Source organism: Acartia tonsa, chromosome 7 (genome assembly GCF_053477335.1).
Source record: "Acartia tonsa isolate MP-2025a chromosome 7, ASM5347733v1, whole genome shotgun sequence".
Classification (NCBI taxonomy): domain Eukaryota; kingdom Metazoa; phylum Arthropoda; class Copepoda; order Calanoida; family Acartiidae; genus Acartia; species Acartia tonsa.
In genome coordinates this window covers 3,176,030-3,192,818 of record NC_137266.1, presented here as the reverse complement: position 1 = coordinate 3,192,818, position 16,789 = coordinate 3,176,030, and the positions used below count along the sequence as shown (strand labels likewise).

At 29.7% G+C, this 16,789-nt stretch overlaps 1 protein-coding gene across 4 annotated transcripts in view; it reads right to left on the bottom strand.

Moving 5' to 3' along the window:
* Positions 1-790: 790 nt before the first annotated feature.
* Positions 791-16,789, bottom strand: part of LOC145324669 (lachesin-like) — a 118,569-nt gene continuing 102,570 nt past the window's right edge. For 2 of the 4 annotated variants that reach the window (XM_080167258.1, XM_080167260.1), the window contains exons 9-16: positions 13,309-13,359; positions 12,762-12,852; positions 8,509-8,570; positions 8,113-8,169; positions 5,023-5,100; positions 3,780-3,840; positions 1,717-1,884; positions 791-1,394 (exon numbers count right to left, since the gene is read on the bottom strand). In XM_080167258.1, coding sequence (XP_080023384.1) covers positions 1,258-1,394; positions 1,717-1,884; positions 3,780-3,840; positions 5,023-5,100; positions 8,113-8,169; positions 8,509-8,570; positions 12,762-12,852; positions 13,309-13,359 — 705 coding nt within the window. In that variant the 3' untranslated portion in view covers positions 791-1,257. The remainder of the gene's footprint in view (positions 1,395-1,716; positions 1,885-3,779; positions 3,841-5,022; positions 5,101-8,112; positions 8,170-8,508; positions 8,571-12,761; positions 12,853-13,308; positions 13,360-16,789) is intronic. The other 2 variants (XM_080167259.1, XM_080167261.1) reach the window with 1 other exon arrangement.

The following is a 16,789-nucleotide window of genomic DNA, read 5'->3' as shown; positions in this document are numbered from 1 at the left end:
TATTAAGTATGTGTGTTGGTGTTCTTTTACAAACAATACAAAATTAGACTTCTGTCAGTTTAGGTGAACTTATCTACTTAGCGTTGTTTTACAGTAATACATATTGGTAGGGGTATACCTATTTTGGATATTCATTAGGAATCCATTTTTATGAAATTTTTGTTTATAAAATCCCTAAAAAATTTTAATCTAGGAATTATTTGCTATCTAAACAATAAATGTATAAGTATAAATATATAGAGATGTATAACCCAAACATCTACCTAGCCCAATTGTTGTCAACCTTTTTCTGTTGCTAGCAAATTGTTTCTGCTCTTTTGTAGCGACTAGGCTGTGTTTATATTTCCGATGCTATTGGCTAAAATTCAAAGTCGGCACATGGTTCCCAACCCATGGGTAGATTTATACATAGCACGTGCCGTCTCTATTGTTTTACTTTAATACCTAAATCTTTATTTACAGAAGGGTGGTGTTCGAATGATCTATACTGAAGAAAAAAAACATTTAAAACATAATAATTTGAAAACTACATATAAATTATAAAAATGACTTAGCAAATATTTCTTAACATTCACAACTGAAAAATCACATATCTTGGTTTAAGTCTACACTGAAAAAAAACAGTATATGAAATTTTCATTGAATCTAAAAAAAGTTCAATTTTAGGAATTGCTCTAAACTTTTTATGTGGATTTTTTAAACAATAAAATAACTAGTGTATTATTATTAATTTCAATAAAATTTTCATATGTTATTTTTTTAGCATACAGAAAAATCATAAAATACTATATTTTCATTTTTGCCTTAATCAAACACTTTTTATCAACAAAAAAATGTATTTTTATTGGTAAGAAAACACTATTCATGTTTGTATTGTATAATATTTGTGTAATTTTGGGTATGAAAGAATTTCAGTGCTTTTTGGTGATTTATAAAACGGGTATATTTGTTGAATTAGGCCAAAAAAAACCCTTTTTTACAAAATATGTTTTAAACTTTTTATATTAGCATTTAATATTTTACTTCATTGAAGGAAAAATATTATCATTCTAAAAAGTAAATGGCAGAAAATTGCCGACAAATTATCTTTTAAAATGCTAATATCTTTTCCAGCTTTTTTTTGCACTTTTTGTATAATGTTGTTTTTTTTCACTAATGATTTTTTCACAACTTTGTGTTTTCTTTTTATATCACTGGTTTGTTTTTAAGTATTTAATTTCATTTGGTCAAGTTTTTGTAATTATTTCCAAGGGTTTATCAGAATAATCTGATAACTATTGAAACAAGGATAAAGGAAACACTGCATAGCGAAGCTTGATGGTGAGTGTGTGCAGCGGATATTTGATAGCCCTGTTGGTTGTATTTGTACAGTTCTAGCCCTCGTGGATCATAATCTGAAATGGAGTAATATAATAATAAAAGATAATTTTTTTTAAAACGGTGATGCAATAAAGAAACTAAGCATAATTCACTTCTTGAACGAAAATACATCCTTTCTTTAACCTCTTATTTTTTACTTCTTCTTTATCTCGTATTCACTTATATTCTTAACAATGGTTTTTTTCTATCTTTAAATTTTGCATAGAATGTGTGTTAAATTGCTTAATGCTTCATTTGGGCTTCAATGAAGAAATAAGAAGAATATTAATAGTGTAAATTTATAAATACACCAAAATAGGAATAGGTATATTTATTCAAAATTGATCTAAAACTGACCTTTTGATCTAGTGGTGAACTTAAAGATCTCCGCCGGATCCGACCATCCCTCTGTGTTGCGCGACTGTATAATAATCTCGTACTCGGTGTCAGCCTCGAGACCGGTGAACAGGAAATGCCCGTTGTAGGTCAACTGGCGGTGACCGCTGGCCCACTGGTCACGGGATTCTAAAACCAAGTTAAATTAATTAAAAGTTAATTTAAACATTACTGTGTTTTCTTAAAGAACTAAGCGGATAAGGCTTGCATTCTCATTTTTTTTATTTTTACTCTATACATCTTTTTAAGTAGTAAGATTTTTTGACATTTTAGATCTTACCCACTGTCAAATATTTCAACCCCTATTATTTGAAGGCTTCTTTTTTTTCCTGGGATATGATTGTCAATTCAAAAAAAATTAAGTAATAGGATGACTTTAGTCTAGAATACGCCTCCATTCCATGAATACTAGAGGCTTAACCGGTAATATAGTTATGAAAAGTAGTGCGATTATTTGATCTGTCCTTTAAGATCTCGTTAATCAACTATAAGAAAGTAATACAGACTCTAAGAATAATTTGGGATATTTTGTTTATATTCCCCCCCCCCCCTGCATCTTATAAATATCTTTTATGCTTGTAAAATACATATAATACTTAAATACTCATAGTAATACATCTACTTGACATTTTCAGATAAACATAGAATACATTTATTTATATGAGTATTTGTCAGGGAAAGATCATTGGAAAATAAATAAATTTTCCACCAAATTAAGAATTATATTATATTATATACATTTATTTCAATTCTAATTCCTTTAAAATTCAAAATTTGTTACTAGATTGAAAAAAGTATAATACAGTAATATTTGTTTGTTGTCAAAAGCCATTTTAAAGTCTAAAATACTTTAATTATGGAATTGTTTTATGGCAATCAATGCCCTGACATTCTAAAACATTTTGTTTATAGAAAATATTTTCCTATCCCTTCTAGGAACATGTTGTTTTACCTCACCCCTTTCAATCTTAATACTAGTAATAGCGGTGAGTTCTGGTATTGACATAAACCATTAATATCTAAGTATGCCTTGCCAAGGTTTAATATACAGGTTGAATAGTTATTAGAGGCATATTAATATTAAGAAGAGGTATGCATTATTTATACACAGTATAATCCGTGCATTTATGTAAAGTTAGTACTTGCAGACAAATAATTTGCAATAAAATAGATTGTTGTCTATTAAATGAAGTTGATAAACTTCAGTATAAACCTGTATTATGTAATAATCTTTATTCAAAAGAAACTTATATTTTAGATATAAAAAAAAATAATCAACCTTTACAGAGAACCTTGATGCATAGATGTCATAGATCAATATGTACATGGATTACTCCTATATTTATATATAATGTATATCTACTATTTTTCCATCCATCTAATTAAACATACATTCAACCTTTTTAGGATAGTACGTAAGAAAAAAAGTATACAGAAGAACCACATACTTAGCTTCTAATTAAAAAAGGCCTCTTAACATACAAAGAAAAATCACTATAGATAATCATGAATTTAAAAGGCTAAAATATTTAAGAATATAAGCATAATACACTTTTTAATATGCATCCATAAAAAGAAACATGTTAAAAAGGTTTTAGACCCAAATTACCATAAAAAAGACAAATAGGGAAGTTATCACTGTGTTTTTGCACGGTAGTAAGCTTTTTGGATCTACTGCAGTTCACGGTAAAATTTTGCTGGTAAGCAATATTTTCAAAAAATCTATGAATTTTAAAGGCTGCTAGCTGCCAAACGACTGAAGAAAAACGCGTAAAATAGGTCTTTCGCGCATTTCTCTGCACTGCGAGATAATTATGCATTATTGATTTATGGCTATTCCAGATTATTTGTAGGCCTTCTTATGCCACTTAAAACAGTGTGCGGGCATGGTCTGTACGTTCAGCCGTTTGGCAGCTAGCAGCCTTTAAAATTCATAGATTTTTGTAAATATTGCTTATCAGCAATATTTTACCTTGAACTGAAGTAGATCCAGGTTTTTATGATGATAACAAGGATAAACTTACCAATAGTAGGGATGATGTTTGTCCATTCAGATTGTCGGGCAGCCAATCCATCCAAGCTCTTCTGAAACAAAACAATCTCAGGTTTTGATGACATATAAGTAACATTTATTCTTAGTACTTATATCAGATCGCAGAGTTATTACATATAGTCAAATTTGAAAATAAAATAGCCTAAAACATTTCCTGGACCTATTTGTAGCATCCCTGAAATTGATATCAATTTCATTATAATTGAAATCTCAAGCTTTAGACAAAATAACCTAACTACTTTATATACCAGAACTAAAGGCTACGCCCCCAGAGGCCTCTAGAATCCTCCCCCAAAATAGTTATAAACCTTCCTGGGACCTATGAGAAACTATCCTGTTAAGAAGAACCAGATCAGTTCAGCGGTTAGTAAGATCCTTCAGTACAGACAAACATCCTTTTACTTTATTATAAAGGTATATATTTATATTATTTATTTAAATAAAATTTAATTTTTCCTATATTATGCTAGTTAATTTGATAATGGGTATCCCATTCTTGGAACAATCTGCTAAAGGGCCAGAAACACAGAAACAGAAGGTAGAGTTAAAACATTCTGGCAAAAAAAAGTTACTGGGGAAAATATTAGAATTATATGATATTAAGTAGTAATGTTGTTTTAATTTAATTATATTGTATTTTAAATTGTTTTTAATACTAGTTTTAGGCTGTTTTATACAATTCCCTAAACATTAGACATAATAGAAGTATAAACAATTAACAAAATCGAAGTATACAATGGCTAAATTTGCTACGAACAATTTGATAACTATTTTATCTTATTTTACCATATCTCGTTGTTTTGTAAAAACCCTAGCACTAAAACCACATAAGAAGAAAAGGCTGTATGCATTTTTCTATCTCTTTCTTTAATCCTTTTTTCTACCAAAAACTTGATTAACACTTTGGATAGACATAATGATTCCACAATTCAAATATTAAAGAAAGACGTTCAAATATTTTAAAAAGTCTGAATTCATGTGTTATTTACAATATTAAACTGAAAAATAATACTTTTAGTATAGATTTAACAATGTTAATGCACCCTTTTGAGTTTAAAATATTTATTTTTAACTGTTTGGTGAAATTTTGTACTACATGACGTCAATATTAGATTTAACAATGAATAAAACCATACATATAACGTCATTGGTTTTAAGTTTTTTTTATGAAATTTTTAGAAAAATGGATTTTGATTTTAATTTGAAATACTTACCAAAACTTCTCTATAAAGTATTCTGTACTCCAGTATGTCCAAGAAACTATCCACACTCCACGTTAGGTTATACTCAGTCTAAAAACAAACAAATCTTATTAAACACATATAATATTTACAATTTTTAACAGTATGGATTCATTCAAAACCGATTGATATCCACTGGATTAGAACTGGTTCTAATACTGAAAAATGATGAATTACATTGTAATGCATACAATTTTCCACGAATATTAAAAGAGCATAAAATTAAAACCAGTTTCGTCAGCCCAAACCTTCGGCCCATCGGGTCTAAACAAACTGATTTAAATCTTTAGATCTTTAATTTAATATCCGTGGAAAGCTGTCTACAATACGATGCAAAAAAATTATTCTAGATATTTACAATTAATCTAATTAAACTCAATAGGACATACTAAAATGTTAATTTTAATCAACTTATATTTTGTTCTTTTATAATCTAAACAGTATAGAAATTAGTTGTTTAACATATATTTCTTTTATGTACGGACAAATACTGGTTATAGAGTAGCTGCGCTACTTAAAATAGTGAAAGTAAAATACCAAAAATATGTATAAAAGTTTTAATCTTTTTTTTGATAAAGATTCAAATTTTGAAAGTTGTAATTTGATTTCAAACTTTTGTGAAATATTTTATCAAATGCTTTTGTCATATCAATGAACATAAGTTTTTTTTGTACAGAATATTAAACATTTTAGAATTCTTATAGATTATTTTTCTACATTATCCTATTGGTTTTAAACTTTAAATAAGAGTTCGAATACTGTAATTTATTATCTTAAAAGCGGAGCAACACTTATATTAAACATGATAAAGAAATCATTGTCTATACTTTTCTTCTATTAGTTTTTTTCAGGAAACTTTCCCTTTATCCGAAAGTCTAAGAAAATTTGGATGAATTGTAGAATAAAATAGCCTCTGGGATATATAAATAACAAGAATGAAAACAAACATGAGTTATTTTTTTTCGTGGTCAAAATATCATTTGTTGAAACATTTTTGAACACAGTAATAGTGTCTGACTGATTATGACGTAACAAAAAAAATTAGCCAATGAGAGGCCACTATAAATTTTACCATTGGTCAATAACGGCCTTTCATTGGCTAATTTTTTTTGTTACATCATAATCAGTCAGACACTATTACTGTGTTCAACATTTTTTTTTTACATATTGGTAAAAATGTCATTTAAAATAAATTGCAGAAAACTTTTAAGAAAACTCACAAAAGTACTTTTTTCTGGGTTTATACAAATGGTCAATACGGTCATATTAGATTATAGAGGATCCCCGCTACCAATAAAAAGTTTCTATTATAAAGATTTCTTAATGGACCCTCTGTGACCAATTTAACTACATTTTTCTCAGGAATAGAGGAATGAAAATATAGTTGTAAGTTTTAGAATCTCTTATTAGATGACAGACACAAATAACAAGAGATGAAGAAAACGTCTTGGCTTCAAAACAGGTAAAAATTATTACCTTGCAAAGTCTAAAAATACACCAAGCAAGTAATGTCCAAACTTTTCATCCATTAATCTTAATCTATATACTGGGTAACTTTCTTATTATAGTTGGGGATGTATATTAATTTATTGACCATTATCTTATCCTTCCAAATCCATGCAAAAAAACATACAGTCAAAGAGCTTAATTTCTATATGATAGCCATGATAGAAACAAAAACTCAAAATTATTCTCAAAAAAAAAACAAAAAGCAAATATTTTTGTCAATATTACAAATCTTTGTATCTCTGACTTTTTGATATGTGTATTTGTATGAAAGGAATGTAAAAGTCATCTTAGTTTGGGGGGCAATCACCTCCACCAAAAAAAACATTATCAGAATCGTCCCAGGAATATTTTATTATTTTATTATTATTAAGCCTTTCTATATAGGTATGACTTTTGATGTATTTTTTCAAAAATCAAAAAAATGGTTTGAAATATACGGAGGTTGTGGGACATCCTTATTTCATGGTCACTTAACAAACAAAGGGGAAATAAGGAGCAATTCAAATGGATTAGATAACTAGGGTGTGTGTCTGTTAAATTGGGAGGGAGGGGATATTGTGCTACAGATTTTTCTGGTACCCAAACTTATATTCACTCATTCTTTGGCTTAAAAAGTTTGGGCACTTTTCATTAAAATTTAATTGTTTTTTTTTGAAACCTTCAGTGTTTAAACTTTTCAACCATTAATTTTAATCAACATAAGAGGTTATTTTGTTTGGGACAAACATCATTTTTTCACCTATTTTCTTATCCCTTAAGATCACTGCTGTCCAGAAATGTGTTAATGGAAAAAAATAAATTAATATACATAATTTCTTCTGATTTTGGAATTCATGATTCCAAAAAGATTTCGGTATATTTTCAAATAAAAATGAAATTGAAAAATAAATTGTAATTTCGGGTATAGTTCCTTTCGTGGCAACGCCCCTTAAGGGGCGATTCATCGTATTTTTAAAATGGCTTTTGATAGATTATTTTAGGTTAGGTTAGGTTATATTGGGTTACGTGATTGCCCCACAGGGTTAGACAAACGGCCCCGCAGGGTTAGAGCCCCCCTCAGGGGCTAGAAATAGGAGAAAAGCTACTGTGAAAAAAAACAAAGAATCGCCTCTTAAGGAGCGTTGCCACAAAAGGGACTATACCCGTAATTTCTTATATTAGAATGTTATATAAAAGATTATACGTTGATTACAATTTTAATTGTAAAATATGTTTACAATTATGTCTAAGGGTTTCTTTAATTTCCTAAAACTAATTTGTATATTTCATTAGCAGATCAGCTACTCTATAACTCTGGCACTTCCAAAGGAAGGAGGGGACATTGGACTGTTAATTATACTGGTACCCAAAGTTGAATTTACACGTTCTTAAAATGCAAAAAAAAATTTGTATAGTCAAATGAGTCAATTTATCATCAATACATCAATAAAATATACTAATAACTTGTTATTACTGCGTTTCTTATGGTTACATATATACTTGTGTTAAATAATAAACAACCAATTTTATTAAAAACAAGGATGAAACAATAATAAATGCGGGAAGCATATTTACCTTAGAATTGCTGACCCTGTTGCTTGTTACTCTAGCTGTATGAGGCCTTCCTGATACCTAGATAAATATAAATAGTATGTATCTACTCTTCATTCTAACGTTTATCTGTTTTAAATTGAAAAAAAACTATTTTACCTTTACATTTTTACTACAAATTTGATTATTTTTTCCAAGAATATATACATGTACTAAAATGTAGAACGTCGTCTTTATGTGTGTTCTAATGAATATAATATCTCTAATCGCTGGATAAAATGGCATCTGCTTTTTCAAGGATTTGACCGACTGTGTAAATCTTAAAGGTAAAACATTAAAATAAAACAAACTTAATGGGCAAAACCCCAAAAAATAAATATTTTCTTTAAAAACAAAGTCACTTGTCTTAAAAATGCTTACCTCAACTGATTTACTTGTCTTTCCCATACTGTTTGTGGCTTGGCAACTGTAGTTTCCAAATTCTAAAAAAATTACAAATGTAACTAGTCATTCTTGTTATTTATTCGTTTACGCTAACTTTTAAAATAAATTTTGAGAAACAGCGAGAAAAATGTTAGAAATTTTATAGACAGACATTCAAATATAGCACAGACAATTAGCAAGGATGACAACATACACAAATATTGATTAACAAAAAAAATTCAGACCAAAATGATACTACTTTATATATAAACTAGCCCCTAACCTCTAGAGGCTTTACCCCTTGAGGTAATTAAAAATTGAGGAATTGTTTTTTTTTTTTTGGGGGGGGGTTAAGGGTGTCCCACCTTCCAAGAAAATAGCCTAAAACTACCAAAAGACCAGTAGGTATATTCCCTGAAGAGTAGAATCCGATCGGTTCAGTGGTTACCGAGATCTTAAGAGACAGACGGACTTTGTTTTATTGATTGACAACTAAAATTGACAGCAGAACAGACAGCAAGGCATGCACAAGTAATTATAGAGTGCCTTCGCTACTAACAGTTTATACATTCATTGCAAATTTGCTCGCTAAAAGTTTTCCTTATACCCAAAAGAATATGTGTGTATTTTTACCACGGATTCAAGGGACAAGACAATGGATGATAATTTGATTTACGTTTCCACTTATGATGAGCAAAATTACCACTTCTGCACATTGACATTAATCAAACATCAAGATATGTTTATCATACATTGGATACCAGCAAAATTAACAGTCCAATGTCCACTTCCTCCCTGATTTTTTACAGACATGTATATAGGTTTTTTTAGTAGCAAAGGTTTTCTATAATTAGGGTCGGTCCGTACGTCCGTCACAGATAGATAACTTTTTTCGTTAATTTAGGCATGTATGAATTGTCCTATCGATTTCAAACTTTGCATAGTGATTCCTTTATTAGTAGTAGGTACGATTTAGAAAGCGTAGCATTTCTATAATCATTACCAGGATGTCCGTACGTCCATTTTAAACATGTTGTTTTTTTTACTTTTTTAACAACAAATTTTTATGTGATCTTATCATCCGATTGGTCTGAATTTTATTATATTGATTCCTGAGACAACAAAGTATAATGTTATAAGAGAAGCAACTCTATAATCAAGCCCTAAAAATGTAAGTATGTCCAGAAACAAAATCCTGTATCAACCAGTTTTTCAACAAATTTACTTACAATTTTGCTTCGACTCTTATACATTTATATTCTGATTATTCAGTTCTGACACTATACAAGTGTTAATTCAGTTTGTCCTATCGTTTCAGTGCTTCGCTTTTATGGATGTTGTAATCCTTGTTTAGTAGCAAAGGTTAGGCTTGTCATATATTTTCGCCTACATCATAATTTTTCTAATAATTTTTTATTCTATTTTCGCAAATATTAATGTCATTAATCTATCAAATGGCCGAAAAAGAATCAATTAAACAAAAAGAAGGGGTGGAAATAATGATACATTATTAAAGCATAGTGTTTCTATAGTAATTCAAATAACAAAATATAGCAATTAGTAAATCTGTATAACATTGGAATACTATGTAAAGCTTTATAAATAGATTTACGTTTGTTTAATATTAATTTAGGTAGCTTTAAAAAGTGTCTCAAAAAAAATCAGTCATGTGACGTCATAAAAATAGGGGATGAGAGGAGAAATGGGAAAGAAAACCCCTAAAAAAAGAGATGGATAATTCCTCATTTTTATGACGTCACATGACTGATTTTTTTTAGACAGTTTGTAAAGCTACTCGATTTAGCATTATATTGTTATTGCTACGCTACTAATGTATAAACACCACCATATGAACATATGGTAGCAGACGGACAACCAGCCACTGCACGGGGTGGAATGAACTTTAATGAAATTAGATTAAGATATTCGCGACCATTATGGGTATTAGCCTACATCATTAAGGCAGACATTAGACCATCTTCTTTGGTCAGGGATGTAAGGATGGGGCAGTGGACGATAAATTATGCTTTAGTTAAGTTATAAATGCTGCTTTTTTAGCCCTAAATTATTAATTATTAATAAAATTTTTAAAGTGATATTGTAAAAGATTTGTTTTTCTTAATAATTATCACCATTCACTAGTTTACTGTAATGCATTACAACTAAACTAGCGGCTTCGCCCCTAGAGGTCTCGAGGGGCACTCGAGGAGGGGGGAGTTGAATCCCAAAACTCATTTTTTAAATTAGAATTTAAAAAAAAATTTAAAGATTTATTTTTGGGGACGGTAATTTTTTTTTATCTAAGGGCGATTTCTCTTGGGAGGGTGGTGGTACCCTCCCCCAAAATAACTATAAACCTTCTCGGGACCAATGAAAAGCTAGCCTGTTAAGGAGAACCCGATCGGTTCAGTGGTTAGTGAGATCCTTCGCTACAAACAGACAGACATCGTTCTACTTTGTATTATAAGATAAAATGAACAACCCTTCTTTTGATAAAAAAAAGCAGAATATCTATACATATAATTAGCTCAATTGGTTTTTATCATTCTAATTTAACATTTTCCTTTCTCCGTGATTCTAACACACATATTATACGGAATATAATCTGCTATTTTTCAGGGAGGAAGGGAGGGGACATTGGACTGTAAATCATACTGGTCCCATAACTTTTATGAACCTGATCTCTCATTCGTCGGGATAGATACTGGGTTATGAAAACATTCAGTATCCAAAATTTTTTACCTATAATCTATCTTAATTAAAGGTATTAATATTTTTGTTCATTATCTTATTCCTAAGAGCCCTGTACTTTTTCCCTCTCTGTTGCCATTTTGCAACAATTTAGCCTGTTCTATGATTAATCCTATACTATCAAATAAAGTAGTATGATTCTGTTTGTTTGTTAGGATCTTGCTAACCACTAAACCTATTGAGTTTTCCAATCCAAGGTTGCTTCACATAGGTCCTTCGATTATTATGGTCATAGCCTATTATTTTACATTTAAATGAATTGGTGCAATAAAGGTTAAATCAACTAACTGTTATGTTTCAACATATACCTATTTTTTTTAAATTTTATCCTAATTTATATAAACTTTGTATCTGCTCTTTAGATAATCCTATACCATTGTATTTTACAATGTAATATAAGAAATTTTTTTTATTTCTTGTATAATCAGTATTATATAATTAAAATATTAAACTATAATGTAATATAAAGGGTTGTTTGACATTATAGCAAGTTAGAGCAATTTGCTAATTCTTGCTAGAGAAAAGTTTTTTTTTACTGGATTGTTCTAATACCTAAGTCTTAATTTCTTTGGTGGATCATAGTTAAACGGTTTGGGTTACAAAAATGCAAATTTAGTGCAAAAAATCTTGCAATATTTGTTCAGGGAAGGAGGACAACATAGAAATATAAATTATCCTAAAACTTTGATTCCTAATATTACAGCTTTAGTGGTTGGTTCAAAATAGCAGTTCTAAACTGTTCAATCTATAATGGTATCTACATGAGAGGTAATTTTTTGCATCATCATTCGGAAAAATCCTTGTAGGCCAAAAGCTTATATGATAGCTCATTCGGGTCTGAATAATACCGATAAAAAGACTTAAAAAACCGTATTTTACTTTTTTTTCTTAGACAATTTTGGACATGTTTTACCAAAGCAAAAACGTGAGTTTTATCTATTCTTAATTATATAATACACAAATATTGCTTTTGTTTGGATTTTAGTAGCACAACTTTTGCAGATAAATGTGCAGATCTTAATAGTTCTAGAAGAAAATACACTGCAACACTTTAGTGTCTGTTTTTAGGATAAATTATTTTTAGGATTGCTACTATATGATAAGACTAGCGGCTTGGCCCCCAGCCTCTAGGAGCTTTGCTCACAGAGGTAATTTAAAAAAAAAATAAGTGAAGAGTAAAATCAAATCGGTTCAGTTGTTATCGAGATCTTAAGGGACGGACAGACAGACAGACGGATGTATTGCATTATGTATTATAGATTGCATTTTTGTACATTTCTAATTGATTTTAACTATATCTATATTTTTAGTATATTAAAGTTTTTATTTATGTGAACTGAAAAAGATAATTTGATGTACATTAACATCCCCAATTATCACAAATAAAATTAGCCATTCTATAGATTTAAATCATTGGTGAAAAAGTTTGCAAACTGCTAGTTTTTACCAACAAATCAATTTTAATTAAAGTCCTAAAAGGCAAAATTTAAGAAGTTTACCCTGTACACTAAAGTTTCTGATGAGTAGAACCTGTTTGTTGCCGTACACCTCCATAAACCGGTTATTCGTAGGTTCCAATAGCATAGTTTCCTAAATGAGAAGTTTTGTATGTTTTTTTTCTAATTGTTGTAAAACAAATTTGTTTTAGTTTTATCATTGATTGGAAACTAATTAATAATTAAGAAGAATTTACATTTTTACCAAAAACATTTCTTTATTGAACTATTTAAAATTTAAATCTACTTGCTTTATTGCAGGACAGGTTTTAGGCTACTTTCCTCTCTTTGTTTCTTAAGAAAAAACTTATGAGGAGCATCCTTGCTTTCAAGATACTTGTGGTACTAAAAATACAGATCTATAAAAATATTGCTGGTAACGAATATTGCCAAAAATCTATGAATTTTAAAGGCTGCTAGCTGCCAAACGGCTGAACGTACAGATCATATCCGAACACCATTTTAAGCGGCGCGCATAAGAAGTCCTACAAATAATCTGGAATATTTTACTGTGAACTGCAGTAGATCCAAAAATACAACCAATATTCACCTTAAACCACTTTACTTCTGGAGTAGGATCACCATGTACAACACAGGAAATCTAAAATAAAAATAAAATATTCTTTCAATTATTATTGGACCAAGGAGGATATTACTGAAAAGTCTTTTAACTTTAAACAAATACTTCTCGATTTCCTTTTTACTTAAAAGTGTTCAATTGTAAATGAGAATGAAAGCACTTTTTAAAATCAAAGTCAAAAAGTAGCTTAAAAGATAACTTTAGTGAAATAAATTGAATATTATTAATGAAAGGACAAGACTTTACTAGAAAGTTGATTTATATTATGAATTAAAGTTATTTTGATTAAACTATTATTGGTATCTAACTTTAAATGTTAAACCACAAATCTTAAACTTCTTGATTTATATGAAGAGGGGGAATTTAATTTCTCGTATTCATTCGAATCCGGTGGATAGGAACCGGTTCTCATCCATACGAAAAAACTATGTCTAGCATCGTATTATATCCAGCTTTCTACGAATATAGAAATGTACAATCATAAGATTAAAACCAGTTTTTTAGCCGGCGCCTTCGGCACCTCGGGGCTAAGAAAAACTAGTTTTAATCTCATAATTGTACTTTCTATATCCGCGGAAAGCCGTTTATAATACGATGCGAGAAATAACTATTCCCACCCTAACTTTCAATTAGTGCCATTCAATTTGTCTCTTTATATTTATAATTACTGAATATTAGAAGCAAAACTTCTTTACAAATGTATTAAATAATCATGGAATAGTTATTTATTGCATCGTATTATAGACAGCTCTTTCCGCGGATATTGAAATTAAAAATACATAATATTTTAGTAATTTAGTATGTCTGAGAACCAGTTCCAATCCATTGGATAATAATCGGTTTCGAAGCCATACTGAAGAGTTTTATAGACTGATTTCAAAAAGACACTATGCAACAAAGTGATAATTCGAGGGCTTATTCTGTTAGAAAGTTGCATAATTAAAGTTAAAAATATAAAAAATATTTAAAATGTCTGTCTTTGTCCATGAGGCGTGCTGAAAAATTGGCCTTTCCAATTAAACTTGACTCTTGACGAGTGTCTGAGAAATTAGCATTTGGGAGTATAAAGTTAGGGATAATTTCAAGGTGATTTATTAAAGGTAGACAATCTAACGTACGTTTGGTGCTTATTATACTACGTGTTTATACCAGTTAAAAAGATCAATTTGATTAAGACTGTTTATTACACTATTCCCAAAAATTTTATGATAATGTTTTCTCGTATTCATTTGAATCCGGTGGATAGGAACCGGTTCTCATGAATACGAAAAAACTATGTCTAGCATCGTATTATATCCAGTTTTCTACGAATATAGAAATGTACAATCATAAGATTAAAACTAGTTTTTTTAGCCCCGTGGTGCCGTATAATTGTATAATTCTACATTCTATATCCGCGGAAAGCCGTTTATAATACGATACGAGAAATAACTATTCTCGTATTCATTCGAATCCGGTGGATAGGAACCGGTTCTCATCCATACGAAAACTATGTCTAGCATCGTATTATATCCAGTTTTCTACGAATATAGAAATGTACAATTATAAGATTAAAACTAGTTTTAATCTTATGATTGTACATTCTATATCCGCGGAAAGCCGTTTATAATACGATGAAAGAAATAACTATTCTCGTATTCATTCGAATCCGGTGGATAGTAACCGGTTCTCATCCATTCGAAAAAACTTTGTCTAGCATCGTATTATATCTAGCTTTCTATGAATATAAAAATGTACAATCATAAGATTAAAACCAGTTTTTTAGCCAGTGCCTTGGGCACCTGGTTTTAATATTATAATCGTATCTTCTATATCCGCGGAAAGCTGTTTATAATACGATGAAAGAAATAACTATTCTTATTCCTTGACTCAACAACCTAAGAAACTTTTATTGAATTTTGATTTGTTGGTTCGTTAAGTTAAGTATCCAAACGTTCCATTTCTATTCTTAAATATTTATTTAAAAAAACAAGGATGACAATATCCATAAAAGCGAAGCTCTGAAACGATATGACAGACGAACATTAACTTTTGTTGAGTATCAGAACTGAATATACAAAATATGAAAATAAAAGGTTTGACAAAAGTATACGTAAATTTGTTGCAAAACTTCTTAAATACAGAATTCTGTTTAAGGACATTCTGACATTTTTTAATACTTGATTATAGAGATGCTTCCCTCAGAATATTGTAACTTATTGTAATAGGAATCAGTAATCAAAAAATCCGATCGATCGGATGATTTTATCACATAAAAAATTGTTATTAAAAAAGTACAAAAATCAACATGTTTAAAATGGACGTACAGACATTCTGGTAACGATTATAGAGTTGCTACGCTTTCTAAGTCGTACCTAACTACTACAGGAATCACCATGCAAAGTTTGAAATCGATAGGACAATTTTAACATGCCTAAATTAACGAATAAAAGCTAACTATCTCGGACGGACGGACCGACCCTAATTATAGAAAAGCTTCGCTTTTAAAAAGATAAATACGTCTCGTAAATAACTATATTGTTATAATCTATTTTGAACAATTTCCAAGCAACACATAAATTGTCAACCTTCATTGATATACTATGGTAAGGTTAAATGCGAATAAATTCTTTGTCTAGTAAGTTATTATTGAGTTTACCATTTTAAATAAACTCAATTAGGAATTTTATGTATAGTGCATCATTTCTGTAGAATATTAAAACAAACAAGTCAGTGAAACAAACATTTACTCTGTGTATAATTGTCATAGGAATCACAATTCCCCGAAATTAAAATGATAGTATAAATATTACTTGTTTGCTTGTTGGTTTTGACCTTAAATTGCTATTAGGGTTTTACAATTTTCAATTTGACCTTCCAAAATTTAAAAGGAAAGTCTAGGTGGTAGAACATAGTTTATATGTCCCCAAAGTTTTATAATATCTCTCATTCTTTAGCTGCGCCTTATAGCTTTAATTTGATTTATTTTTACAAACATCCAGTGTTAAAACTTATCAACTAGTCATTTAATCTAAATTATGAATAATTTTGTTTATTGTAATTGTGTCCAATGTCTTATCCCTAAAGGCCCCTGCAAACCTAGCATTCATGTTTAATAGGAAAACCTTTAAGAAATAATAATATCAAATTAACCAAACCATATCGAAAAGTTAAAGTTTTTCCTTCTCTTAAAACAAAACTTTTCTAAGCCTTTTTATCTCACCCTTTCAAACAAAAATAGTAGGCCAGACAAACTTTTTTTTTCTCAAGTCTTGATAAACTTTGTAAATTTGAATCAACAGATAAGACCGGAAATTTCTTAATCAATTAGGATCAGTCTTCTTCTTCCAGCTACAAAATTTCTGCTAATAAATTAAACAAGACTAGACTTTAACTCTTTATTAACCCTTACAGATCGGGCCCCAATTCCCACCTTAATAGATCGGGGGGGGGGGGGCTCAAAGAGCCCCCC